A 26,766-nucleotide genomic window follows, 5' to 3' on the forward strand; every position below is an offset into this window, starting at 1 on the left:
TGGATGGCATCAGTGAGTAAAGGGGAGGTGTGAGAAACACGCTCTAATCACACCCTCTCATCTCGGGCTGAACAAGAATCCCTGGGGCAGCAGTCGTTCCCTCCACTACGGGCTCAAGGTGGCGCGGTGCGAACCTGGCCTAGGGCTTCTGCACTTCCAGTGGACGGAGACACAGCGGTGAGTGGAGTAGGGAATGAGGTTGAGGCAATGGTCCGCAGGCTCAGGGGGTACCCAGCACTCAGGCTCGATAGCCCTCCCCTCAACCCCGTTAAAAACAGCGCGAGATGCGACCACAGCTTGATCATCGAGCCAGCGCAAGGATTGGGCGGGTTCAAGCTATAGCCAGCAAAGACCACTGCACAGCAATATCTTCGGCCCCCACTGCGCCGAAGATATGGTATGCCCCTAATAAACCCCCTCCTCTCCAATACACGTATGCCATTCCAATTTACCACATTACTTAAGAATAATACCCTCTACAACCTTCAACAACCCGACCGTGGACAGCTACCCCTTGTGAAGAATCCCCACCCACTAGGCACGATCTCGCTCCCCACGTACGTATGCACAGCACGCGCAGGTGCAACATCCCATCATACAGAAGCACCCCCCCCCCCCAACACAGCATCTCGATGGGGTGTTCCCTGAACAGAGCGTCCCCACACGCATTACCCTCATGCACACCCATCACCATTTGCACAGTACGCCATACACACAGGTATCTACCACGGACAGCACCCTTCTTCCCTTGTGTTCCACCATACCGAGCTTTCCCATAAACAGAGCCCCTACAAAATCAACGCGCCCTGTCCATATGCAGGATGTAACACTCCATACACATCGCCCACCCTCAAAATCACTAAACCACTATGAATAGCAGCATTACCCTCACAAGACACGTCGTGCCCTATACACAGTACCCACACTCACAGAAACCTCGGTGCACAGTATACATCGCCCAGTTATCAGCATATGTAATGCAGAGCACTTCCAAAAATACAGCATCCCTTACTTACAGCAGCATCCCTCCCCCCATCCTCCTGCCTAGGATAACGCTTTATTGTGCACCCCTCCTTCTCATATACAGCATTACCCACGGACCCGCCCCCCCCCCCCCCTAAAAACACACCGTCTTACCTGCCCAGACCACAATGCAGACGCTCACAGTATACTCTATCTAGGGTACTCTGTATGCACAGTACCTTATTTCTCTGCAGCTTTCTCCGCATTCTACCAACGCATAGCACCCTCCCAATGCAAAAGCCCCCCCCCCCCCCCCCGTGCACAACTCCCTATCCTCCTGCACAGCCCGAGCATGCACCTCCACCTTACACCATAAATCATCTTCCCTTACCCAGGAGGTGACCCTGAGGATGGTCTGCGGCTCCCGCAGGAACTCCACGGGCTGAAAGGCAGTACCTGCCCGGGCGGCACCGAAGGAGGCTCCGTCCATGTCTGCTGCCGCCGCCGCCGCCCGCCCGCCCGGTGCTGCACCCGCTGCTGCTGTCTGCGGTAAGAGGGTTAGCGGCACTGGAGGAGGAGAGCGGAGGAAACTGCGGGCAGCTCGGCGCGCGCACCTGTCCTGACAGCGCGCGCTCCCCGTCAGACAGCGCGCGCAGCCGCCCAGCAACACACGCCACCGCCTGCTTAGTATGCACACCCTCCTCTTCACACCTTAAAAACGCCAAACTGCGCATGGGCGGAGCTAGTCCGCCGGGGACGGCCATTTTTTGGCCAGGCAACGGCCACGAGTTTTCATTGTTCTGAGTTCATAAAACCGTGATTTCTCGCCTGATCCTAAAATGTCTTACACAATGCCACGCCCACAAGCGAGCTTTAGCCTGTCAAATGTGACACTTGGTGTCTCCCTGCCTAGACATTATGAGACTGCCTAGGAAAAAACACACCATCTGTGGTAAAAGGGAAAGGCACTCGTTTGTGAGGTGAGAACATTTCCCTTTCTTCAACTATCATTAAAGAGGAAAGAAACGCCCTCCTCTTGTCGTCTATCCATGAGTAAACTCAGCAGCTCAACATTGTCATAGCATAGCCGTCTCCAACCTTTTATATAGAGACCGACAAATGATCATTGAAAACTGTTGTAAGGTGCTCCTTAATAGAGTGATTCCATAAATGAACAGACAGGGGCATAGCTTGGTAATTAAGACTGGCGGCGGGGACGTTGAGCTCAAATTACCCAACAATCTTGCTTGCATATCTTGTTAACAGAGATTGTCTGAGAAGGAGGACATGGGTTTTGTGTATGTGTGTTTTAATCTGTGTGAGCATGCAAAAATCCTAGCTGAAATTGGAAAAACACCTCATCATACCCGCCCGGAAGCACCGGTTCCCACTTATTTCCTACATAATATATTTATTAGGGGGCTGGCACACCCCAGACACCCCCTGAAGTTATGCCCCTGTGTACAGACAGGCCAAATAACTTAAACACTGCCCCTGGAGTACCTTAATCCTGCTTCAGGGAGTGTGCAGTATTAATGGCACAGGGACTGTATTGTTAACATGTTTAAATGGCGTCTCCGAGGGTCAGGTTTGTCATTTCTCCTTGAGACAGCAAAAGCGATAAATACATAGAGAGACAGAGAACGTGAGAGCAAAAGGAGAGGGAGCGATGAGAGAAAGAGTCGAAAAGGAAAGAATGGCAGACTAAGATGAAGAAACAAAAGAAAATAAGAATGAAAGAAGAGAAAGGTAGGGAAAGAAAGAATAAAGGGAGAAATAAACAGAAAGGAGCAAAATAACTACAGGAGATGCGGAAGAATGAGAGAAATTAGGATGAAAGGGAAACAGAAAGAAAATAAATGAGTGAAAGGAGTAGAAGAAAGAGTGACAAACGAAGTAGAGAAAGAAAGAGCATGAAAGAGAGAAAAGAAATACTGAAAGAGAACGAAACATGAACAAGAAAAGGATAAAGAGGAATAAGGGGGAAAATAAAAGAAAAAGGTAAGAAAGGGTAAAAGAAAACAAAATAACAAATAAAAAGGAGAGACATGAAGAAAAGGGTAACAATGGAGGAAACATGAGAAAAAGAAAAGAAAAATACTATAAGTAAAAACAACTAGAGAGAGAGGGAGAAAGATGAAGACTAAAAAGAGGGTAAGACTGAAAGAAAGGAGGGAAAAATAGAAAAAGAAAAAAGCACAGAAGAAAGGGATAGGACGAGGGAAAGAAGTAGAGGTGGAGGGAAATAAAGAAAGAAGGGAGGAGGGAAAATAAATGGACAAAGGAGAAAGCTTAAAAGGAAAGGAGGAAAGAATAAAGGTACAAAGGAAATAATTGTTGAGAGAAAACGGTAGAGATGAAAGGATTAGAGAGGAAAAAGAACAAGGCAGAGAAAAAGAGTAGAAATAAATAGAATGAAAGAAGAGAAAGAAAAAAGTAAGAAAGAAAAGAAGAAGGGGAAAATGGACAAAAATGAAAAAAGAGGTGAGCATGTTACATTAAACACACAAAAGTTGATGGGAGGAATGCTTGCAAAACGTCTACCACTGGAAATTACTCTGGGGAACACCCCGACCCATCATTTTTCACCCACAATGCCACTCCAGAGAGAGACCTGCCTCAGTGCGATGCTTTAATTGAAATGGGAGCGCATATATGTGGATTCCATGCTCAATGTGCCACTGGAACCAATCTGTGACAGACAGACTAGGCCCACATAGGTTAAAACTGGTATGAGGTTGCTCGTGTTCCAGTTCAGAGAGGATCTGGCATGGCATCTCCAGGCTGGACTGTTCTAGATGGAGCATAAATAATGCTGGTTTACATATTGCTAGTTTCTGTCTGAGATGGTATGGTGGGCAAAAAAATAAATGTCCAGTACAAGGGAGTAGGAGTAGCTGGAAAAATAAAATAACCCAGCTTTGAATCGTATCCAAAATGGCACTGAGCAAATACGTTAGACAAGCAGAAGGAGCAGAGTTCACGTGGTAACAGGGGATGGGGCGTGGTAACAGGGGATGGGAAGTTCGCGTGGTAACAGGGGATGGGGCGGCACCTGCGGGGGGGGATTAATTAAAAAAACGTACCTGAATCATCGCGGCCGCCTCTGTCACCACCGCACTTCTCCTCTCCTGTAGACAGGCTGCAGGCACAGGCTCCCAGCCTGCCCTGCGGCCAATCCTGACACTGCTCAGAGCAGCGTCAGGATTAGTTGGGAGCACCCAGCCAGGGTGCTCCCTGGCAGACTGGGAGCCTGTGTAGGCTCTCTCCAGCCCGGCAACGGTGTTGCTGAGCTGGAGAGAGCCTACTGCGCATGTGTTTTTGGGCGGCCCAGGACCGCGGGCAAAACATACATGCGCAGTGAGGGGGAGTGCAGTGCTTGTAACACCCTGTGGCCCGCCCCTTTGAGTAAAAACAACAATAAACATTGTTTATTATTGTTTTTAGCAAACAGTTTGCAGCTGCCGCTGCTGGCCAGGGATGGCGAGTCCCCTCCAACCTGGCGGAGGAGCCACGCCTGACAAGCAGTCATTGCAGCATTGCTTCCTCTGACGAAATCCTGAATGTCTGATAATTCTTTCCATCCTTCTCACACTCCTTTTTTCTGATGGATTTCCACCTTGCTTTTCGTCCTTCTTTTCAACCTTTATTGTACGTTTATCCATTCATCCACAATCTATCCTTCTGTCTTTTTACTCCCATCCATCCTTCATGCCTTTCTTCTTTCTTTTTATCCAGCTATCCTTCTTCTCTCCATCCTTGTAGCTTTCTTCAATCATTCCATGCATCCGTATATATACCATCCACCCTGGAATACATCCCTCCGTTCCCCCTTATCTTCCTTCCTTCTTTCCATCATTCACTCTATTCATCCATTTTCTATCCATCCACTCTTCATTGTATTCATCTCGCCTCCCAATATCATCTTCCATCTTTTTTTGCACCCTTCACTCCATTAGATGGTGCCCTCAAATGTTGGCAGGTATGGGCTACCAGGCATGGGATCCCAGACGAAACAGTGTCAGGAGGGCTCCTTCTACTCAGCCCTACATTTTAATATCAAAGGTCAGAGAATTCTGCAAACAGTCTTGTTTTAGTTTAACTGAGCTCATGCCACTAACACACCTGCAAAAAGTGTTCTGGAAAGGCAGCACCCAACACCGGGGGAGTTATTTTTGAGAAAAGTAGTCATATGGCTTCTGTAAACATACAGCCATAGGGAACTTGCATGCTATTTACCCAAGGCTGATTTCGAGGCTTGATGGGCTACGATTTCCTTAGCCCCTCTGGTCCTGATAGCAGCCTGCTGTCCATCAATCCAGCAAGGGACCGGGACCCATTTGAAACCATATCTAAAACAACATGAAGGCACGAGGTCTCAATAAGTATGAGAGCTGGCACATCCAGTTTTGCTGCTGATAGTTTCTAACATAGGCCAACGACCTTTGCCACCCTGCGCGACCTATTTCAGTCAATGCTTTCCAGGAATGGAAACCGAAGACAGACATGAATGGAGCAGGATGGCACATACCACTGGAATGAAATAAAACTTTCAGCACCAGCACCGTCTAGGCGCATCATACCACAATTATCACATTCATCACTAGAAGTTTTAAAAAAAACATCAGGCAAGGCAGAGTTTGCATAATGTCAAGCATCTCATTTTATACATGTTCCGTTTGATTTAAGTCTAATGTTAGCATCTTCTAAGCACTTGTGCAGACAACAAAAATCACCCACATCGGCAGTACAAGATTCCATCACACAGAGGAGATGGGGCGCAGCTTCCATTAGCCCAACGTGTGAAACAGCACCGGTAACTAAGGGCACAAGTGGTCCACTGAACCATAAGTGTTCCTGTCCTCTACTACCCAAAAAGGACTCTTTTCCTATTTTACCCCGTTTTTGTAACTCGAGTAGAACAGGGAATCCCCACGTCCTTTTTGAGGAAGGTGGTCTTTGGTACAACTCAGGTCAGGTTTTCCATCCAGCTTTGAGAGATGCCAGTGGTGGAAGCGTACAGGGCGCGTGGTAGAAGTGGGCGGAGGACGCCTAATAAAAATCTGGCTGCATGCACTTATTTGTTTACAAATTAACCACTGCACTTAAGGCATCTTGAGGGATTGGATCTGGTTCAAAATGTATAAATCTGATGTACTCCTAAAAAAAGTGTAGCTTGCACGGGTGTAATTTAAACTTGAGTTACATAAAGGGAATGAGAAGTAAATGTAGTTTGTGACTAAAGATAACTACAAGTTTTGGCACATCCATATTATAGGAGACAAATCAAAGTTTTAGGTGTTGCTGAAAACTGTATAAAAGTGCAATCCTTAACCCAGTTGCCACACAAAATGTGTTGGAAGAACATACATATTAAAGACAATTGGTTACAATTAATATTACAAAAAACAAAAGTAAAATAAGATTTTTCTCTAATAATGCTGGGACAGTGCCACATTAAAACACTGCAGGCATCACAGCAGGGTGCCAGATTGCAACAAGTTGTCTCAAAACTGCTTCTTTCTGCAGCACAGGCAAAGGACATTTTTCAATACAAGTTGAAATGCCCGGCTGAGGAATCTAGATGCTCTCACTGAAAAATGCTTGTCAGATGCCAGCAGTGACTACAAGCTACTACTTTCGAAAGTGATGCCAATTTTGGTTTTCTTGTACTTTTAGTTTTCTTTATTGACCCTGGTGGTTACTAAGTCCTTGGGCGAGAATTATCCTTTAGTTCTGATTTCGAACAATTTGTGATAGACAGTAGTCTGACATGCCCATAGTAAGGCCCACTGGTTTATTACCGCACAGGGTTGAAACGTCAAGGGTGACCAAACTGACCATGTACACCTAGGGCTTACTGAGATGTCGTTGACATTGTTTTCATCGTCCTTCAAGTTACAACTCAACCTACAGCACTTGTTTGCACTTGTATTACCCACTCAGCATAGCATTTCGCCGAAAGCGCTGCACTTTATAGTAATAACATATGTATTAGCGTGGATTGTACATATTTATTTTATTTATGAAAATATTTGTCTTTGTTCTTGTTGATATTTCCATTAGGTATATGGATTAAATACATTAGGTATATGGATTAATTACTTTGGTAGCAACCAAATGTTGAGTGCCAATTCATAAAGCACGTGATAGGCATGATTATTTAATTAAGAGATTCTTTGAATGGCTCTTTGGGCCCATTGTTCCATATTTATTTTTGCTCCGTGAAAAATACAGCAGCCTGCTGAATACTGTTGGTAGTGTCTACTGAAACCATAGCGGCTGTGCTGAAAAGGCTGCTCAACTGAGACGGGCAGTGGAAAGCAGAGGTACTGCCCAATAAATGCTTTACTGCCCTATGTAGCCTTGGTAATGTCCATAAAATGATAGCAATTCTACTAACGAGGTTTCGGCATGGTCCAATCACGGAAAGGCAGTTTCACTGAAAAGTGGGCGATATCCTATTAAATACATGGCAACCTTGCTGAGCAGCCGTGGCCCTCTGCAGTAAGACATTACATCCTTGAGAAGAGGTGTAAGCCCTCTTCAGTAACATGCATTACAGCTGTGACAGTGCTGCTGAGAAATGTTAGCCCTCGTGCATTTAAAGTAAGGCAGTCCTGCTCACAGCAGGGGTATTGCAGTGCTTAATTTGTGCTTGTTGTTGCCGGTGCTGAGCACCGGCACTTATTTTTGAGGGCCGGGGCTTATTCTTCTGCCTCAAGCATTTGCTGCGAGCAAAGACACATATGGGAAAGACAGAGGAAGAGAAAAACGAAAAAGCGTCAGAAAGGGAGAAAGTAGAAAGCTGCAAGAGAGAGCTGAAGGGGCAGGGAGTGGCTTTACATGGATTGAAGAGGCCCGAGCTAGCTTCAGGATTACGCCGCCTCAGGATTCCGTGTTCACACATAGAATTGCAGCAGCCGCGTGTTTAAGAAGAGGGCTTTGGGCACCAGCACCTTTTTCTTTACAAATCAAGCACTGGGGTATTGTTGATAAAAAAATATAGGAGACATTTTAAAAAGGACACATACATATATAGGGGTTATATGCTTAATTTCTGAAACACTTTTCACTAAAGCAGTCTCCCTGCTTCATGAACCAAAAGGTATCCTTAACTCCTTCTCCAGTTGTGAACTTCCATAATTCTTTCCATTACCAGGTATGCAAGAAATACACAAAATGAATACTGTCAATGTTTGGAGGCATCTTTTCCTTGGTAGGAGAGGAGGGTAATTGAAGAGATGCCATGGTAATTATCCAGGGGTCCATACAAAGTTACACTCCTTGCCTCCCCATCCCTTTCAATTCCGAGACTCCACAGACATAGTAGTGTTTGCAGAACAGCTCTCTAAACCTGAGCAGCTTCTGCTGGTATAAAATGTCATCTTTAAAGAACTCCATGCACCTTAGATTTAAGTTAAATCTGTAAATCAAATACCTCATAAAATAGCAGCCACCTAACATACCGACCCAGACAGACACACTCCTTCACAAATACACACCCACATGCACACTTTGTACAGTAGGCACCTTATCGCTTCAAGCTATCTTACTTGCATTGAAGCCTATGACCTGAAAGTTGTTGCAAACAGATCACTGCTGCAGGAACTCAAAATAGTAAGTTATCTAATTGGGAATGTAATCTGTAAACTACATGTGACATACTTTCCTACAGATGACAGATTTCCCAGCATGTGCCCAACTACCAACCTATTGCTTTTTTGTTTTCATAAAACAACCAATGATCAGATATATTTAAACAGCACCAAAGAATTTGGTTACTTTTCAGCATCTAGCTGTCCCGGCTGTCAATATCCTGAATGGCCAAAGCACCCACTCTTCCAATAACACTCATTCAGCCCCACAACCCGCTCTTTACACTGTTTTAGTTGAACTCACATTTGAGCTGTTTGGGACACATCAGACTTACTTTCCCCAAACCTCACTGACTAAGGTACTGACCCTCTATGTGTCTTGACAGCCGTCCATGGTAGCCACCCTTTAATGCCTCACCTTCTGATCCTGCCCCACAGCCTAAAAACTGTCAGTTCTGTGGTTCATGTCAATAGCCCCTACAAATGTTAGGTGTCTCCTTCTGGACCACTAATGTCTTGCCAAGTGCAATTAGCTAAGGGCTGGACATTCTAATATATGTTAGACTAGGCTATTCTGAGGTATGAGCAACACCGTCCTGATGCTACTTTTTTGTTTCCCATGACAGCAATCCAGAAAGAGGAAAAAGTAAACAAGATGAAACTGTGGCAGGACAGTTTAAGCATATGGTCCATCAATTACAAGCCCAAACCAGTCTGGGGCTGCTTCTGCTTCTGTCTGAAGTGGATCTAGCCTGGATGTTCAGGTTGGACTCTTCCTATTGGAAGAAAACTCAATGATTTGCATATGACTAGTCTCTGCCTAGCAGTCTAGAGTGACAAAGTAGTTAAAAAATGATGGACTGGAATGCAGTCCAAGCGATCACCAGGGGCAGTGATTAATTCAAGCAATCTCCCCATTCTGGTGCTTGTTTTAGGAGTTACCATCAGAGTTTCCTGAGTTAGTGGCCTGCAGTTCTTTAAAGGTTGGTTAGTGCTTTGTCTACTCTGATGTTACCTACCACCTCAGTTATGGCCATTGGTACTTTGTTGAAGGCGATCTGCAAGCATTATGGAGTCTCTGAAATGGCCAACTGTCTCCGCCTGTATTCATTGATCTCCTAGCAGGACTCCTCCAAACTTTCCAGACTGCCTTTTATTTCAATGTGTCCACTGTCAAGCCTTTTCTTAAGGTCCCGGGGCCTTCACCTGTCCAGGAACCTGTTGACAGGAAGTGGTGCTGGGGGTGCTGCTTACCATCAAGTCTGGTTTGAGGGCGTGGAAGCAGTATCTTGAGACCATCCACGATGAGCACTTTTCAGTGAAGGAAACGCTGGCGGTAATTACAGGGTGTGGTGGTGACTGGATTCAGGCTGAGTTCTCAGGGAGACATGATGTGTGGTAGAGCTCTGTCACTGAACTACGTTTCCCAATTTGCCACGACTCTTGTATGTCTCTAGGGAGACTTGGATTAGGCTTGGATGTACAGACAGACGTTTCCTCATGGTGCCTGCTGTCCTTGTTAGGCAATTGCTATAATGTTGCTGCAGCCAGATCTTCTACGTGGATGTTGGGTTTCAAGCATCAAAGGATTGGATTAAGTATATTTTACTTTACAGAGAACTATTCTGAAATTGTGCGTGATTTGAACATTAATTTTTAACTTTTCCTTTGGTATTTATTTATAGTCCCTGCTAAGAATTCCTGCTTTGAGACAGCACAGATTCATAAGAGGGTATTTCATAGGTTTATAAATGTTAATGAATACTGTGGATAAGGTATATGATTTCCAGTCTGTTTGTATATTGCTATGGGTAGGTAACTAGGTCATTTAAACGATGTTCTTTATTTTCCAGTTCTACAAATCTCAGATAGAAACTACTCTCATGGCCCACAAAAGGGAACATAGCTTGGGGCAGTTATTCTAAACATAAGGTCAATTGTACATGTGTTTAGCAAGATATTCACGGTTATTTATATTTCGATTTCAGGAACCTCCAGTTATTTGTCAAAGCATTAAGCTAATAAGGAAAATGTCACTTACCCAGTGTACATCTGTTTGTGGCATTAGTCGCTGCAGATTCACATGCTGTGCACAGTCCGCCATCTGGTGTTGGGCTCGGAGTGTTACAAGTTGTTTTTCTTCAAAGAAGTCTTTTCGAGTCACGAGACCGAGGGACTCCTCCCATTTTGACTCCATTGCGCATGGGCGTCGACTCCATCTTAGATTGTTTTGCCCGCAGAGGGTGAGGTAGGAGTTGTGTATGCTAGTAATAGTGCCCGTGCAATGGAGTGAATGCGTATGTACATAATGAAGTTTAAAGTAATATATTTACAAATGTACAAATGTTTAAGATCTACTTCTAAACGGCTACAGGCTCCCGGGGAGGCGGGTGGGCGCATGTGAATCTGCAGCGACTAATGCCACGAACAGATGTACACTGGGTAAGTGACATTTTCCGTTCGATGGCATGTGTAGCTGCAGATACACATGCTGTGCATAGACTAGTAAGCAGTTATCTCCCCAAAAGCGGTGGTTCAGCCTGTAGGAGTTGAAGTAGTTTGAAATAATGTTCTTAGTACAGCTTGACCTACTGTTGCCTGTTGTGCAGTTAACACATCTACACAGTAGTGCTTGGTAAATGTATGAGGCGTAGACCATGTTGCTGCCTTACATATTTCGTTCATTGGAATATTTCCTAGAAAGGCCATGGTAGCACCTTTCTTTCTGGTTGAGTGTGCCTTTGGTGTAATAGGCAGCTGTCTTTTAGCTTTAAGATAACAGGTTTGAATGCACTTAACTATCCATCTAGCAATGCCTTGTTTTGAAATTGGATTTCCTGTATGAGGTTTTTGAAAGGCGATAAATAATTGTTTTGTCTTTCGAATTAGTTTTGTTCTGTCAATGTAGTACATTAGTGCTCTTTTGATGTCTAATGTATGTAGTGCTCTTTCGGCTACCGAATCTGGCTGTGGGAAGAACACTGGTAATTCTACTGTTTGATTTAGGTGGAACGGTGAGATTACTTTTGGTAAAAATTTAGGATTGGTCCGTAGAACAACTTTATTTTTGTGTATTTGAATAAATGGTTCTTGAATGGTAAATGCTTGAATCTCACTCACTCTTCTTAGAGATGTGATGGCAATTAAAAATGCAACTTTCCACGTTAAGTATTGCATTTCACAAGAGTGCATGGGCTCAAAAGGTGGACCCATGAGTCGTGTTAGGACAATGTTGAGGTTCCATGAAGGAACTGGTGGTGTTCTTGGTGGTATAATTCTCTTTAGGCCGTCCATAAACGCCTTTATGACTGGTATCCTAAACAATGAAATTGAGTGCGTAATTTGTAGGTAAGCAGAAATTGCCGTAAGATGTATTTTAATGGAAGAGAAAGCTAGGTTAGATTTTTGCAAATGTAGTAAGTATCCTACTATTTCTTTTGCAGATGCGTGTAAAGGTTGAATTTGATTATTATGGCAGTAATAAACAAATCTTTTCCACTTATTTGCATAGCAGTGTCTAGTGGTAGGTTTTCTAGCTTGTTTTATGACCTCCATACATTCCTGTGTGAGGTCTAAGTGCCCGAATTCTAGGATTTCAGGAGCCAAATTGCTAGATTCAACGATGCTGGATTTGGATGTCGGATCTGTTGTTTGTGTTGTGTTAACAGATCTGGTCTGTTGGGTAGTTTGACATGAGGTACTACTGAAAGGTCTAGTAGTGTTGTGTACCAAGGTTGCCTTGCCCATGTTGGTGCTATTAGTATGAGTTTGAGTTTGTTTTGACTCAACCTGTTTACTAGATATGGAAGGAGAGGGAGAGGGGGAAAAGCGTACGCAAATATCCCTGACCAGTTTATCCATAGAGCATTGCCTTGGGATTGATCTTGTGGGTACCTGGATGCGAAGTTTTGGCATTTTGAGTTTTCTTTTGTTGCAAATAGATCTATTTGAGGTGTTCCCCAAATTTGAAAGTAATTGTTTAGTATTTGGGGGTGAATTTCCCATTCGTGGGTTTGTTGGTGATCTCGAGAGAGATTGTCTGCCAACTGGTTCTGAATCCCTGGAATAAATTGTGCTATTAGGCTAATGTGGTTGTGAATCGCCCAATGCCATATTTTTTGTGTTAGGAGGCACAACTGTGTCGAGTGTGTCCCTCCTTGTTTGTTTAGATAATACATTGTTGTCATGTTGTCTGTTTTGACAAGAATGTATTTTTGGGTTATTATGGGTTGAAATGCTTTCAGCGCTAGAAATACTGCTAACAGTTCTAAGTGATTTATGTGAAACTGCCTCTGATGTATGTCCCATTGTCCTTGGATGCTGTGTTGATTGAGGTGTGCTCCCCACCCTGTCATGGAAGCATCCGTCGTTATGACGTATTGTGGCACTGGGTCTTGGAAAGGCCGCCCTCGGTTTAAATTTGTACTGTTCCACCATAGAAGCGAGAGGTATGTTTGGCAGTCTATCAACACCAGATCTAGAAGTTGACCCTGTGCTTGTGACCATTGTGATGCTAGGCACTGTTGTAAGGGCCGCATGTGCAATCTTGCGTTTGGGACAATGGCTATGCATGAAGACATCATGCCTAGGAGTTTCATTACCATTTTGACTTGTATCTTTTGTGTTGGATACATGGCCTGTATTACCTTGTGAAATGTTTAAACCCTTTGTGGACTTGGAGTGGCAATCCCTTTTGCTGTGTTGATTGTCGCTCCTAAGTATTGCTGTGTTTGACACGGCAAAAGGTGTGACTTCGCGTAGTTGATCGAGAAACCTAGCCTGTGAAGGGTCTGTATGACGTAGTTTGTGTGCTGTGAACATTGTCTTAGCGTGTTGGTTTTGATTAACCAGTCGTCTAAGTACGGGAACCCATGTATTTGCTGCCTTCTGATATGTGCAGCTACTACTGCCAGGCATTTTGTAAAAACTCTTGGCGCAGTTGTTATTCCGAATGGCAACACTTTGAATTGGTAATGTATTCCTTGGAATACGAACCTTAGGTATTTCCTGTGTGAAGGATGTATTGGTATATGGAAATACGCATCTTTTAGGTCTAATGTTGTCATGTAATCTTGCTGTTTGAGCAGTGGGATTATGTCTTGTAACGTGACCATGTGAAAGTGGTCTGATTTGATGTAGGTATTTAGTGTTCTGAGATCTAGTATTGGTCTCAGAGTTTTGTCCTTTTTGGGTATTAGAAAGTACAGTGAGTAAACTCCTGTGTCCTTTTGTAGATTTGGCACTAATTGTATTGCGTCCTTTTGTAGCAATGCTTGAACTTCTAGTCCTAGAAGATCTATATGTTGTTTTGACATATTGTGTGTTTTCGGTGGGACGTTTGGAGGGAATTGGTGAAATTCTATGCAATAACCATGCTGGATAATTGCTAAGACCCAGGTGTCTGTTGTTATTTCCTCCCAAAGTTTGTAAAATTGGCTTAGTCTTCCCCCCACAGGTGTTATGTGATGGGGTTGTGTGACTTGTGAGTCACTGTTTATTTTGAGGAGTTTTGGGGCCTTGGAATTTTCCTCGATTTCTTGGGAATTGGCCCCCTCTATATTGCCCCCGAAAACCTCCCCTCTGATATTGACCCTGGTAAGTAGGCCTTGTTTGTGAGGTTGTGGTTTCTGTGGGTTGACCTCGAAACCCTCCCCTAAAAGGTGTTTTTCGAAATGTGCCTCTGCTCTGCGGGGAGTAGAGTGCGCCCATGGCTTTGGCTGTATCAGTGTCTTTTTTGAGTTTCTCAATGGCAGTGTCTACCTCCGGCCCAAACAATTGCTGTTCATTAAATGGCATATTGAGCACAGCTTGTTGGATTTCAGGCTTGAACCCTGAAGTGCGCAGCCATGCGTGCCTTCATATCGTGATTGCAGTGTTTATTGTCCTTGCAGCTGTATCTGCTGCATCCATGGAAGACCGTATCTGATTATTTGAGATACTTTGTCCTTCTTCTACCACCTGTTGCGCTCTTTTTTGGAACTCCTTGGGTAAGTGTTTGATGAAATGTTGCATTTCATCCCAATGAGCTCTGTCGTATCTTGCCAAAAGTGCTTGTGAATTGGCAATACGCCATTGATTTGCTGCTTGTGCTGCAACCCTTTTTCCCGCTGCATCAAATTTGCGGCTCTCTTTGTCTGGAGGTGGTGCGTCTCCTGAGGTATGAGAGTTGGCTCTCTTACGAGCTGCCCCGACAACTACTGAGTCTGGTGTTAGTTGTGTTGTAATATAGATTGGATCTGTTGGCGGTGGCTTGTACTTTTTCTCCACCCTTGGAGTTATGGCTCTGCCTTTAACTGGATCCTGAAATATTTGTTTTGAATGTCTTAGCATTCCTGGGAGCATGGGAAGGCTTTGGTCCTGGCTATGGGTGGAGGATAGGGTGTTAAACAGAAAGTCATCCTCAATTGGTTCAGAATGTAAGGTGACGTTGTGAAATTCGGCTGCCCTTGCGACCACCTGTGTGTAGGATGTACTGTCCTCAGGTGGTGACGGTTTTGTGGGGTAGGAGTCTGGGCTGTTGTCAGACACTGGAGCATCGTAAAGGTCCCATGCATCGGGATCATCCTGACTCATTGTAGTATGAGCTGGTGAGTGCATCAGTGGTGGAGTTGTTGCTGGTGATGCATGTGTTGATGGTGGTGGAGACGGTGGCAGGGTTGTTTTTCTTGCCACTTTTGCTTGTGGTTGCTCGTCCTTTTGTTGAAAGGCAAGTTTCCTTTTTATTTTGATTGGGGGAAGAGTGGTTATCGACCCTGTGTCCTCATGAATATGCAGCCTTCTTTGCGTGTAGTCAGGCTCTACAGCTTGAAGCTCCTCTCCAAATCTATGTAATTGGGAGGTTAATCCTTGTTCCTCTGTATAGGAACTAGTTTTCGGCTCCGAGGCTGGATGTTTCGGAACCGAAACCTTTTCGGAAGTCTTTTTAGGTTCCGAAGTAACTTTCTTTGTTTTCGACGTGGTGTCTCGGTGCCGAAATTCTTCGGTGACGCTGTCTCTGTGCCGAAGTTTCTCGGAGCCGCTGTCTCGGCTCCGAGGTTGCTGTGTGGCGGTATCTCGACCGGAGTCGGATTACTTCGACACCAGCATGCCCTTTTTCGGTGCCTTGGATTGGTCACCTAGTTTTCGGGTTAAGCCATGGCCTGTTGGCGCTGGCGTCCTCTGGGCTTTTGTGGACTTCTCGTGAGTCTTGATTTTCGACGTCTTACTCACGGTTTGGTGTGCGGATGGAGAAAGCTTCTTCTTCCTCCTCGAAACGTTCTTGACCTGTCGGCGTGGACGCCATTTGTAGTCTCCTGGCTCTTCGGTCTCTCAGCGTCTTCCTCGACCGAAACGCTCGACAGGCTTCACAAGTATCCTCCTTGTGCTCGGGGGACAAGCACAGGTTACAGACCAGATGCTGATCCGTATACGGATACTTGTTATGGCATTTTGGGCAGAAGCGGAATGGGGTCTGTTCCATCAGCCTTGAAGTCGCACGTGGCCGGGCCGACCAGGCCCCGACGGGGGATCGAAAAAACCCCAAAGGGCCACCGGAGCTCTTCAAAATTCGGTGTTGATTTGTTCTAACTAACCCGATACCGAACGCAAACAATACCGACGATTTTTTCCGAGATTCTAACTAACTTTCCGACCCGAAACACGGAGCGAAAAGGAACACGTCCAAACCCGATGGCGGAAAAAAACCAATCTAAGTTGTGTCGACGCCCATGCGCAATAGAGTCGAAATGGGAGGAGTCCCTCGGTCTCGTGACTCGAAAAGACTTCTTCGAAGAAAAACAACTTGTAACACTCCGAGCCCAACACCAGATGGCGGACTGTGCACAGCATGTGTATCTGCAGCTACACATGCCATCGAACATATAGCTATATATAGCGTAAATATTGCTAAAAAACATTACACTTCACAATTACAAGATATTGCCAGTGTCCTAAATACATTACTAAAGGCACTCATTTCTCTTGTAGATATCCAGTAGAACCTGCAGACCTCCTCGACGTCAGAAGTGACGAGGCCCTGCATGCAGTCTTGTGTTTCTGTATTTAACCCTATCCTCGTCCCCTTTCTCCTTCAAACACTTGCCTCGAGTCTAGTACGCCGTGATTGGTCACACACACACACGCCCACCTTCCCCACCCCCGAGTTCAACACAGCCTAAGGGCAAAGGACTAAACAGACCTTTACACAAGGGAGCAAGTATGAAGAGCCCCCTTGATGGTACAGTGTAAGACTACTGCCACTTACCAGAATACCTGCTGACACCACTATCACTGACATAGCTTGGGAAGAGAGGGCAGTAGCCAGTCTCGTGAAATAGGGTTGGACTTTGGGTGCCCTCAGAGCATCAGAGCCCAGCCGTGACTCCTTGTACTCAGAAAAAACAAGAGTACGACCATTAGACTAACAAGATGGTTGAGTCACAAAGGGAATACGCAGGAGTTTGGTCAGACCCCAAGCCATGTACACTTTTCAATAAAGTTTTATTAATTTCAGTTTCACTGCTTTACAGTAAATCGGTCTTTCTGTCCGAGGATTGATACACATTAATACACAAAAGATATTTGTAACAACAGCCTCCAAAAACAAATCTTCCTCCCTCTTAAATCCCTTCCTGTCTCTAGTCCTCCCCTATCCAGCTCTAGAATAAACTGCAAGGCATGAATCCATCAAATCGCTTCCACACCTGCGGATGTTCTCATTGACACTTTAGGTAGCCTTAAGGTGTGTCCACCATCCAGTGCACTTCGATTCTCTCGGGCAATGGAGTGCTTCGTAGTAATTCTCCAGGTTCTGTATCAGTGGGCTCCATGTTTTCATAAATGCTTTCTCTTTATTGGGGAAACCACTTACCGGCTTCTCCATACCCAATAACGACCAGATCATCACCCACCATATATCCATATATCTATGGATATACATATACATTCACTTAATAAAAACAAAAGTTAAAGGAACGTTATATTTAAGTTCTGAATTTACTCGCACAAAACCAGAGAAATTCAGCAGAGTTATTTCAAGTAACTATTACTCACGGCCTAAGGTAACTATAACTCATGGCCTCACTATGCACAGTTTTTTCTTCAATAATTTGACTTCTATGGTTTCAATGGTATTTTTACTGACGTTATAAAAGTTGTCATGGGTCTGTAATATCTGGGATAATTAGCAGTGCATGGTGAGGGTGTGAGTTGTAGTTACCTTAGGCCAGGAGTTATAGTTACTTGAAATGACTAACTATAACTGATGAATTTCTCTGGTTTTGGGCGAGTACATTTAGAACCTAACTATAATGTCCCTGTAACCTTTGGTTTTTTAACGGAATTTCTATGTTGTTTTTTAAAATTCTGTTTCCTAACAATGACATCCCTGTAACCTTAAGTTTTTTCAGTGAATTGATATGATTTTTTTAAATGTAAAGACATTTTCATTACTATATGTTAATCCAACCACTGCCACAAAGGGCCTTTGGCCACGCCAGCAAAGGTTGGCCACAGGGCCAGGCCTGCAGCCAGGTCCATTGGCCAACCACCTATAACCACCCAATCTCGGGCCACAAATGGCTTTTGGCCGTGCACGGCAGGGGTTAGCCACAAGGCCTGGCCTGCAGCCAACCCTCCTAACTAACCAAACCCACACTGCGCCTTTGTCCATGTGCAGCAGGAGTTGGCCGCAGGGCCTTTCTCTCTAGGTGTGAGGACGTGTCTTTGGGTGTGAAACTGGGTGTGAGTGTGTCTATGTGGGTGTGAGAGGCTCTATGTGGATGTGAGAGAAGGTGTGAGAGTTTGTCTGGGTGTGAGAGTAGGTGTAAGAGGGTGTCTAGGTGTGACAGTGAGTATGAGAGTGTCTCTGTGAGTGAGTGTGTGAGTGTCAGTGTGGGTCTGTGAGTGTATGTGTTAGAGTCTGAGTGGGTCTATGAGTGGGTGCATGAGTCTGAGTGGGTCTGTGAGTGGGTACATGAGTGTCTGAGTGGGTCTGTGAGTGGGTGCATGAGTCTTTGAGTGGGCCTGTGAGTGGGTGGGTTAGTCTCTGAGTGGGTCTGTGAGTGGGGGCATGAGTGAGTAAGAAGGTCTGTGATTGGGTGCGTGAGCCTGAGTGGGTCTGAGTGGACGCATGAGTGTCAGAGTGTGTCTGTGAGTGTCTGAGTGGGTGTGTCAGTAGCTGTTTTAGTACCACACGGGAATATCACCTGCCCTTTTATCCAACAAGAGTCCACAGCTTTGCACAAAATATCTCCCCAAATGGAGTTCTTTCTGCCTCCTTGGGTAAATGTCCAGTATGTATTAAACACTACAGCTGTGTAATGGAGTACAAGGAAATGTCACCAGTGACCTTGTGTGCGTTTTGGCAACATGATTGTTTCTGTTGCCTGTGGCTCTAGAATTGTGTGATAACACGTATCCTCCTAGAAAGGCCAACAAGACTACAAAGACACAAATCTCCACCAAACTAGAGTCCTTCCTCTTATCTATATGAAATGGTTCTTTGTTTTATGGCGATGTCCTCATAGTCCCTGCCAAACAAGAACGCACCATCAAAATCATCGGGAAACGCACTGTGGGGCCTCTGGTGGCATCTTTGTAGCCTTGTTGGCCTCTCTATAGGAGGATTCATGTTATCACAGAATAGAGACAGATGCACGAGATACAATCTCATTGCCAAACACACACAAGGTTGCTGGAGACATTTCTTCATGGTCCACTAGGCAGCTGTTACCCAACGATGTACCACTTACTAACTAACCAGTAGAAAGTACTTCAGTTGGGTAGACATTTTTTGCAGAACTGTGGGCTCTTGTTGGATAAACAAGCAGGAGAGCTTCCGTTCTGGCCATAATGCTAATTTCACAGAAATGCAAACCTCAACAGGAAGCACCTACACATATAAACGTGGCCGGTGCCCCAGTTGAAGCCCCACTTCTGGAAAGGACAATTGATCCTAACTCCTGGACTTGGCGAAGACAAAGCAAGTGTGTTTACTCCGCGATTCCATATTGAAAATTATCTGAAACCCTTTGTGGATGTGAATGCATTGTTGATTTATTGGAGAGCAATCTGTACGAGTGTGTGATGAGTGGGTTCTTCCTTGTCATTTCCTGAGGACCATGTGGCCCCCCTCTCCTGGCTGATGTCGGCCTGGGGACCTCATCCCCTGCAGCCCACCTCTATTCAATGGGGTAGTGGGGCCGTATGGCTGATTTTGGCACCGGGGACCGAGGCCTGGCCTCAATATATTGTATTTTTTGGGGAATGGGACCGCACACCCCCTTCCCCCCCCCTCCCCTGGCCGATTTCAGCCCTGGGGACCCCATCCCCTGGGGCCCAGACTTAGCATACACATTTTTTTTTTTAGGGGAGGGGGGCCATGTGGCCACCCTCCTCTGTCTGATTTTCAGCCTTGTGGACCCCACCATCTCTCCTGGCCGCTCCCTAGGGCACCCAGTGTGCAATGGGACTGCGGCGGAGCTTGAAGACCTTAGCCATCCCAGCATGTCTGCAGGCAGGGAAACAGAGGAAACCTTTGCTCCCAGCACACAAGAGCTATTTGACAGCTCTCACTTCCTGGAACCGAAGTGTTTGCTCTGACGTGGCAGGAGTTGTCAAAACTCCTGCCAAGTCAGAGTAAACAGCTATGTCCCAGGGGTGGGCACCCCGGGACATAGCAGGAGCCGGCCCTGGGCGTGGCGGTCCCAATGGCCATTATTGGCTCCACAAGGGGGGGTCACGCAGCCCCCCTCCACCCTTAAACTTTGCCCCAAGGAGTTGGTAGTCCCCAGGGCCGGGAGACCACAGCGGACCCCCTTCATTATTATATTTCAGCTCCCGGAGTTGGAGGTTCCTGGGGCTGTGCGGGGGGGCTGCACAAACGCCCCCACACAAATTCATTATTTATCCCCCCTGGGGCTTTGGGGAAGGCCGTACGGGCCACCCCACATAACATAAACATTTCACCCTGAGGAAGCTGTGGACCCCTGGACGCGGGGGGAGGGGTACCTGCCCGCCCCCACACATTTTTGTCTAATCGTCCTGGGGAGGTGGCGGTCCCTGGGACTGATATAAGCCCAAGGAGGGGGTCCCCATGTGCCCCCCTACTTTCTCAATCCCCCAATGCTGCCGGGACCTGGCCCACCTAGGGGCAAAATAAAAAAAAGGGCAGGAGACCTCCCCTTTTTTTTTTTTACAAGTTGGGAAAATCCACAGATTTCTAGCCCTGGCAGGGTCCATGAGGGACCCCCCAGACCAAAACTAGGGGCTTAGGGTGACTCTACTGTGGCCCCTTTTCTTTTTTGACATTTTTTTGTGGGACTCAGCTGAAGCTGAGTCCCAAGATGGCTGCCAACACTTCCTTGTTGAAGTGTTGGCAGCCAATCAGATATCAGCACAGGAATAGTTGGATCTGGGGTGGATCCGCATCACTAGATATCTATATTTTTTAATCTCTATTTAATCCAAAACCACTGAACTGATTTACACCAAATTACAACAAGCATGCCTTTTGGACCAAGAGCTAGCTTTCTGCCAAACATGGTGTAATTCCGCCCAGCCGTTCGAGCTGTAGTCGTGTTCAAAATCCCTATGGGAATATGCATAGAGAAAATCAGTTTTGAGACCCCCCCTTTTTCTCGCCCCCTGCTTGACGGATCCCCCAAAACTTTGGAGGCAGCAGGTGAATCCACTGAAGTATCAGTTTTTAAAATTTTGTGAAGATTGGTCAAGCGGTGCCAAAGTTATTGGCAAAACAAAAAACTTCTCTTCCTCTGAAAACTAGGTCTCAACTATAACTACCAACTGGCAGTAGTGTATATATATATTCAGCTAGTTGAGCTGATGTGCTCTGATAGATGCAGCTCAAGGGCTGACCTAGGCTCAAGGAGTGGCACTGTGACCTGAAAAGACTGTTGAGCAGCATTTCCAGCACGTGTAACTGTATGTATTATTCTCTACTGATGAAGGATGAATATCCTGAAACATGAGCTTATGTCTACAGATACTCAGCACTGGCTGCACCAACCATGGTGAAAATGAAAGATTGTTTAATGGAAGTGTTGCTATGCATTACATTTATCAGATAGCATCTGAATGAACTAGGTGCTGGGATATCAAGGCAGTGTGCTGCTGTTCCTATATACATATATATGTATGTATGTTCAGTCAGAAGATTTTTCCAATTTAATTGAATCACTTCTGGGGAGTCATAGCAGTAGTGCTTGAAATACGAACAATATTTTGGGGAGTAAAGATATTTTAGTGCCTGCTACGCATCCTACCAATGAAATGCTATATGGTCTCTATAGCTGTAATTGTACCTTTGTGGCTCTGTAAAGGGCCTGAAAGTCACATGGAGCCCCCGACACATAATCACCTTATTAAGGCAATGAAACTAGGGAAAGACGTCCACAGAATTGCACTCTTTGCAGATGATGTGCTGATCCGAGTACCTCAACTATGCAGGTAATAGATTAATTGTAGATGTATCAGCACACAGTGGAATGTAAAGTGCATGTGACCAAATCAGGAGGAGTGGAGATAGAGAGGCTGAGGCAGGGGTCTTGCATACGGGTGGTAGTAATGTCCATAACCATGGCCTCCCAGACTCCACAATGGCACCCCTTAAGCACAACCTCGATGCCACAGCACGTTTTATGCAGGGCCTCAAGCAATATCAACACCTCACCCCCATACCAATAGAACTTTATTAGCTCCCTTTGTTGACCCATACCATTTTCGAGACCCGCTGTGCAGAACTGCAGCTGGTGGTCTGATGTGATCAAAGATCGGGGTAACGCTTTGCTAAAATCACCTTGTCTACGATCACTTGATTGAACAAGAAATAGTCTATCCTGGAATAATTTCCATATTTCTTGCTATAATATTTAGTCTAAGTTGAGCTCTCAATCACCAGACATCATATAGCCCCAGACCTTTTATAATCGATTTTATGTATACATGCATAGGAAGGGTTTACGTTCTTACACTTTGAAGATCTAAATTGTTATCTAGCAGAACATTACCCCTCTCCCCCCCAATTATTGTTGGTAATGTATATTCTAGTAAACTATTCATCAGGTTACTCAGAGGTTCAAGGTAATTAATATTAGGACCATAATACCCAGCTACACTGTGCTTTCAGTTATGTAACTATGCATCTCGTCTGCTTCATAGCCTAGTATTTCTATTCCTGGATTCACCCTTATCAGTAGTACTGCTACCCCTTTTGAGCAGCATAATTGGTTTCATACTTAAAATTGTTGGACACATTGAGTCCTTTAGAAATCCTTGTTAATTTCTTAGCAGATGTGTTTCCTGGAGCAATATAATCTGTGCTCCACTCTACCATACACATAACATTCTGGGATTTCTTTTTTACTCTTACACCATTTACATTGCATAAGATTAGAAGTGCTCGGTCCTTTACAGTATCAGTCATGATGGTGCACACTTCTCCTTCTCCTTTTTATCTTTATAAGCATTTGCCTACTGATTGACATGAAGATTTTGTTTTATTTTCACACTGCTGCCCCCCGTGCGTAAATCCTCTACTCTATTCCTAGCGAATTCTTCTTTGTTCCTAATTGGGCATGATTTTTCTGCCCATTTGCGTTTTTCATCTTTAAGTTCTCACCAAGTATCACTATCACTTTTCCTCCCTTTTATTGTGGATATGAATTTATCTGTCGTATCAAATTCTACTTTTGTAGAGTCTGTCAAGTTCCACATTTTTCTGTTCTACATCAACCCGAGCATAGCAAGGAATTTTACCATTTATACCCATCTTTTTGAGGTCTTCTATGTGCTTCTCCAACTCAAACTATTTTTACTGTGTTCTTGATATCTCTGCTCTAATACTGAAAGTGTGTTCTTTCACTAGCAATCTTTTGGCCTTTAGCACTATTGCTAATATCCATTCCTTAACAGCATCAGATTAAAAATTCACAAGGATTTTCCTCAGTTTTTTCCGATTTGAGTTAATCCTAAATCCTAATCCTAAAGGGATACCCTCTCTGAATTTCTGTGGTGAGGTTGATGTGTCACAAAGGGGAATGTCTTTCTCGTTTTAGTTCTTCTATAAACAAAATTTAGGATGCGACCCTGTGCTCCCTCCGGAATATTTAACATTATTTTGCTGTTCGCCTAGCATTATTTTCCAACTTTTCCAGATTGCATTGTCTTTATCTCACTGTTTCAACTTTTATATATCTTCATACCTTCAGATGCAGGGGCTACTAACCTCAAGCCCCTGCATCGCTTTTTCTAGAAATGGTCTGCATTGTGACAAGTTGTCTATCTTCTACTCCAAAACTGTATACGCCTCACGTGTTTCCTTTTGGATCACTTCGGGTATAGTAAACCTGGATTTGACATCTGTAGTAGGTTCAAACAATTTCTTTTGTATTTTTCCTTCGGAGAAGGATTCTGGTCTGTCTCTCATAGGTACTTACACTTCCCTATAATTCTCACTACTTGTACAGAAACTGACTGTCACTGATTTCCGTTTCTTCGTCTCTAAGTACCTCAAATCTGTCCTTATATCTACACCTCCTCTCCTCTATGCTATCTTCACTTTGGATTAAACTCTCCCTTGTGGAGAGCAACCATCTCTACACATATTTGCTTCTGCCCTTTTGAGAGGTGGTTTGGCTATAATCTGAGATCCTTCTCTGAATGATTTTTTCAAAGCACTTAATGCGGGCATACTTTTCATTTTGTAATCTAGTTTTCATGCCTCTGTCCTCTCTAAGTAGTCTGTTTTTGTTTAGAGGTTTAATTTGCACTCTTTTGGGTAAATTTGTATCTTTTCTATTCTTTCCTTTCTTTGCTGAATCCTCCTTGGCAGCTGATAGCCTTTTCCCACTGAACCTCTTTTTCTATGCTTCTCATCTTTCTTATTGGATAGTGCTCAGTGCATACCTTGGTTCACCGGTCGCAAGTCGGTCTGACCCCCGCTATGGGCCAGCTACCCCTTGCTGCACTTACTAACAGTTTTGGTGAAGCTTGCTTGTGCTTCAAAGTAACACTCCCTTTCTCAGGCTGTTATCTGCTGGCTCCGGCATCTGGTCCTGCTCTCCTTGCTTTCTTTGCTTGAGGCTTAGATCCACCCGCCTCTGTTTGCACAGTGTGACTGTGCTGACTCTTTGCATTACCTTGAAGGGGAATGCGGGCAGGTGCCTGCCAGTCACACTTCAGCATCTTCGCTACCCTGAGCCACCACTGCTCGTATGAACTATCAGCTACTATGGCTTAGGGCATTTACATAATTTTCATTCATTTTTTAAATCTTAGGCATTCTCCTATCTTCACTAATTATAAATGTTTGCATATTTTAGTAAAAGAGAGATTTAAGGTGTAGCTTCCGCTACCTAAAGGATACAGCTCTCGACCTGCCGCTCTAGGTGGCCGTTCTGTTCCCCTCTTACATTCAAAGACGTACTAAAGGTAGGAAAACTGATTTCTCATCCTGTGAGTATTCCCCAGGTGTTAGACTGGGTTTGGTAACTTTAAAGCAGTACACCTGCATGCAGGCAGGTGTTCCTGTGCTACGCACGCCAAACGCATTCCATTCCGGAAGGGATAAGCAGAGCCGCATTTAAGCACCATCCTTGTCTGCTAATGTTGGGTGCTTTCTCAGGCTGTCTACACCCTCAGACGCAGAGCCTATTGGCAGGATGGCATAATCAATGTGCAGATCCCTAAATTGGGACCCTTATAAATGGAAAAAGAGCCCTGATCACAGAACACGAAGATACGAGGGCCTGTGAGCAACCTGCAGTTAGAAAGAGTATCCGGCAGAAAGCTCATTACTGAAGGCAACCTGTCCTTCTCATGGATACTTCTGATACGCAGATTCCTCACCCTGTGAATCCATACCATAACAGTACCTTCCCAGGTGATGACTCATACAAAAAGTCCTGCAAGACCGAGCGGGAAAACACCCATCTTGAGGGACCCGGCTGTTGAGTCAGTAGTGTTTTGTGAACGTATGTGCAAATGCCCTCCTATCTGCCTCACAAATATCCAGGCCAGGCACTCTGCATGCAAACACAGTGGTAGCAGCTTTGGTTCCGGTTACGGTATAATCAGCCTGTGAGTCTTCTGGAGGCTTTTTTGTTTCAGCCCAAGCATAGCAGATCTCGATGCAGAGAACAACCCGTAAGGAGATGGTTTGTTTTTTGAACTGCCTTATTTTTCTTTGCCCTGGACAACCCAATAAAGATGTGACTGTCCACAGGTTGTTCTTTGATGTGATCTATAAAAAATAGTGCTCTCTTATGGTCTGAATGATGGGGCCTCTTTTCCTCCTTAGAGGATGAGGGGGAGCAGATGTTAGCCTGCTAGACATGAAATGGAGTGACCACTTTTGGTAGAAAGGATGCTTGGGACCTCAGCACCAACCTATTTGGGAATAATTTACAAGAGGAGGGTTAACAGGAAGAGCCTACAGCTTGCTCACACACCTAGCTGATGTAGGAATGAGAAAGACCCTTTTCAACATCTGAAGTCACATGTACAATGGCTCCAAAGGGGTGCACATAAAAAAACAAACACCACCAAATTCAAGTTCCAATGCAGCATCAAAAAAGGTGTTAGTGGGAAAAAAAGGTTTGCAAACCTCTCAAAAATGTTATCACAACAGCTGATTTAAATAAAGAAGGCTGTTCTCACAACCTCAAAAGAACTGCAAGAGCTGACAAATAGCCTTTAACAGTGCTCGAAGCAGATCGTTGCTGTGCTAGGGATAAAACAAACAGCAAAACTTGAGACAACTTGCAGTGGATCAACTTGGAGAATGCCACAGCAACCCATAAATTTGTTCCTTTAACTGGATACACCGGTTTTGTAGAGGGATGCCTTTGCCATTAAGGTGACATAACCTCAGGAAGACGGTCAAATGAGGTCAACTGTGGCCATTTAATGTCCAAGCATGGAGATGTAAATTGCGCAGCTTTGTGTACAGCACCCTGAAACACCTCTGTCATAGAAGAGTCTACTGAAGTCGCAGCTAGATTGGAGGACAGATGATCATGCTCAAAGGTTCCAAGTAGCACACTCATGGTCCAATCCAGTGTCACTAGGATGACTTGGGCCCGGTCGTTCCTGATCTTCAGAACTCGGGCTGGAAAAGCAGCAGCAGCAAGTTATACAGAAGACCCGATAGGCGAAATATGTCTCCGAGAGCATTCATGGGGCCACCAAAGCACAAAACTGCTGACAT

General features: G+C 44.9%; 1 protein-coding gene across 2 annotated transcripts in view; it reads right to left on the bottom strand.

Moving 5' to 3' along the window:
* The window catches only part of SYNGR3 (synaptogyrin 3), a 207,131-nt gene that overhangs the window by 171,198 nt on the left and 9,167 nt on the right, over positions 1 to 26,766 (bottom strand). Inside the window, exon 1 of one of the 2 annotated variants that reach the window (XM_069209777.1) lies at positions 1,355 to 1,650. The exons of the other annotated variant lie outside the window; for it this stretch is intronic. Within the exon in view, the coding sequence (XP_069065878.1) occupies positions 1,355 to 1,453 (99 nt within the window). The 5' untranslated portion in view covers positions 1,454 to 1,650. Of the gene's footprint in view, positions 1 to 1,354; positions 1,651 to 26,766 lie in introns of those variants that run through there. 2 annotated transcript variants of the gene reach the window in all.

This window comes from Pleurodeles waltl, chromosome 10 (assembly GCF_031143425.1).
Source record: "Pleurodeles waltl isolate 20211129_DDA chromosome 10, aPleWal1.hap1.20221129, whole genome shotgun sequence".
Lineage (NCBI taxonomy): Eukaryota > Metazoa > Chordata > Amphibia > Caudata > Salamandridae > Pleurodeles > Pleurodeles waltl.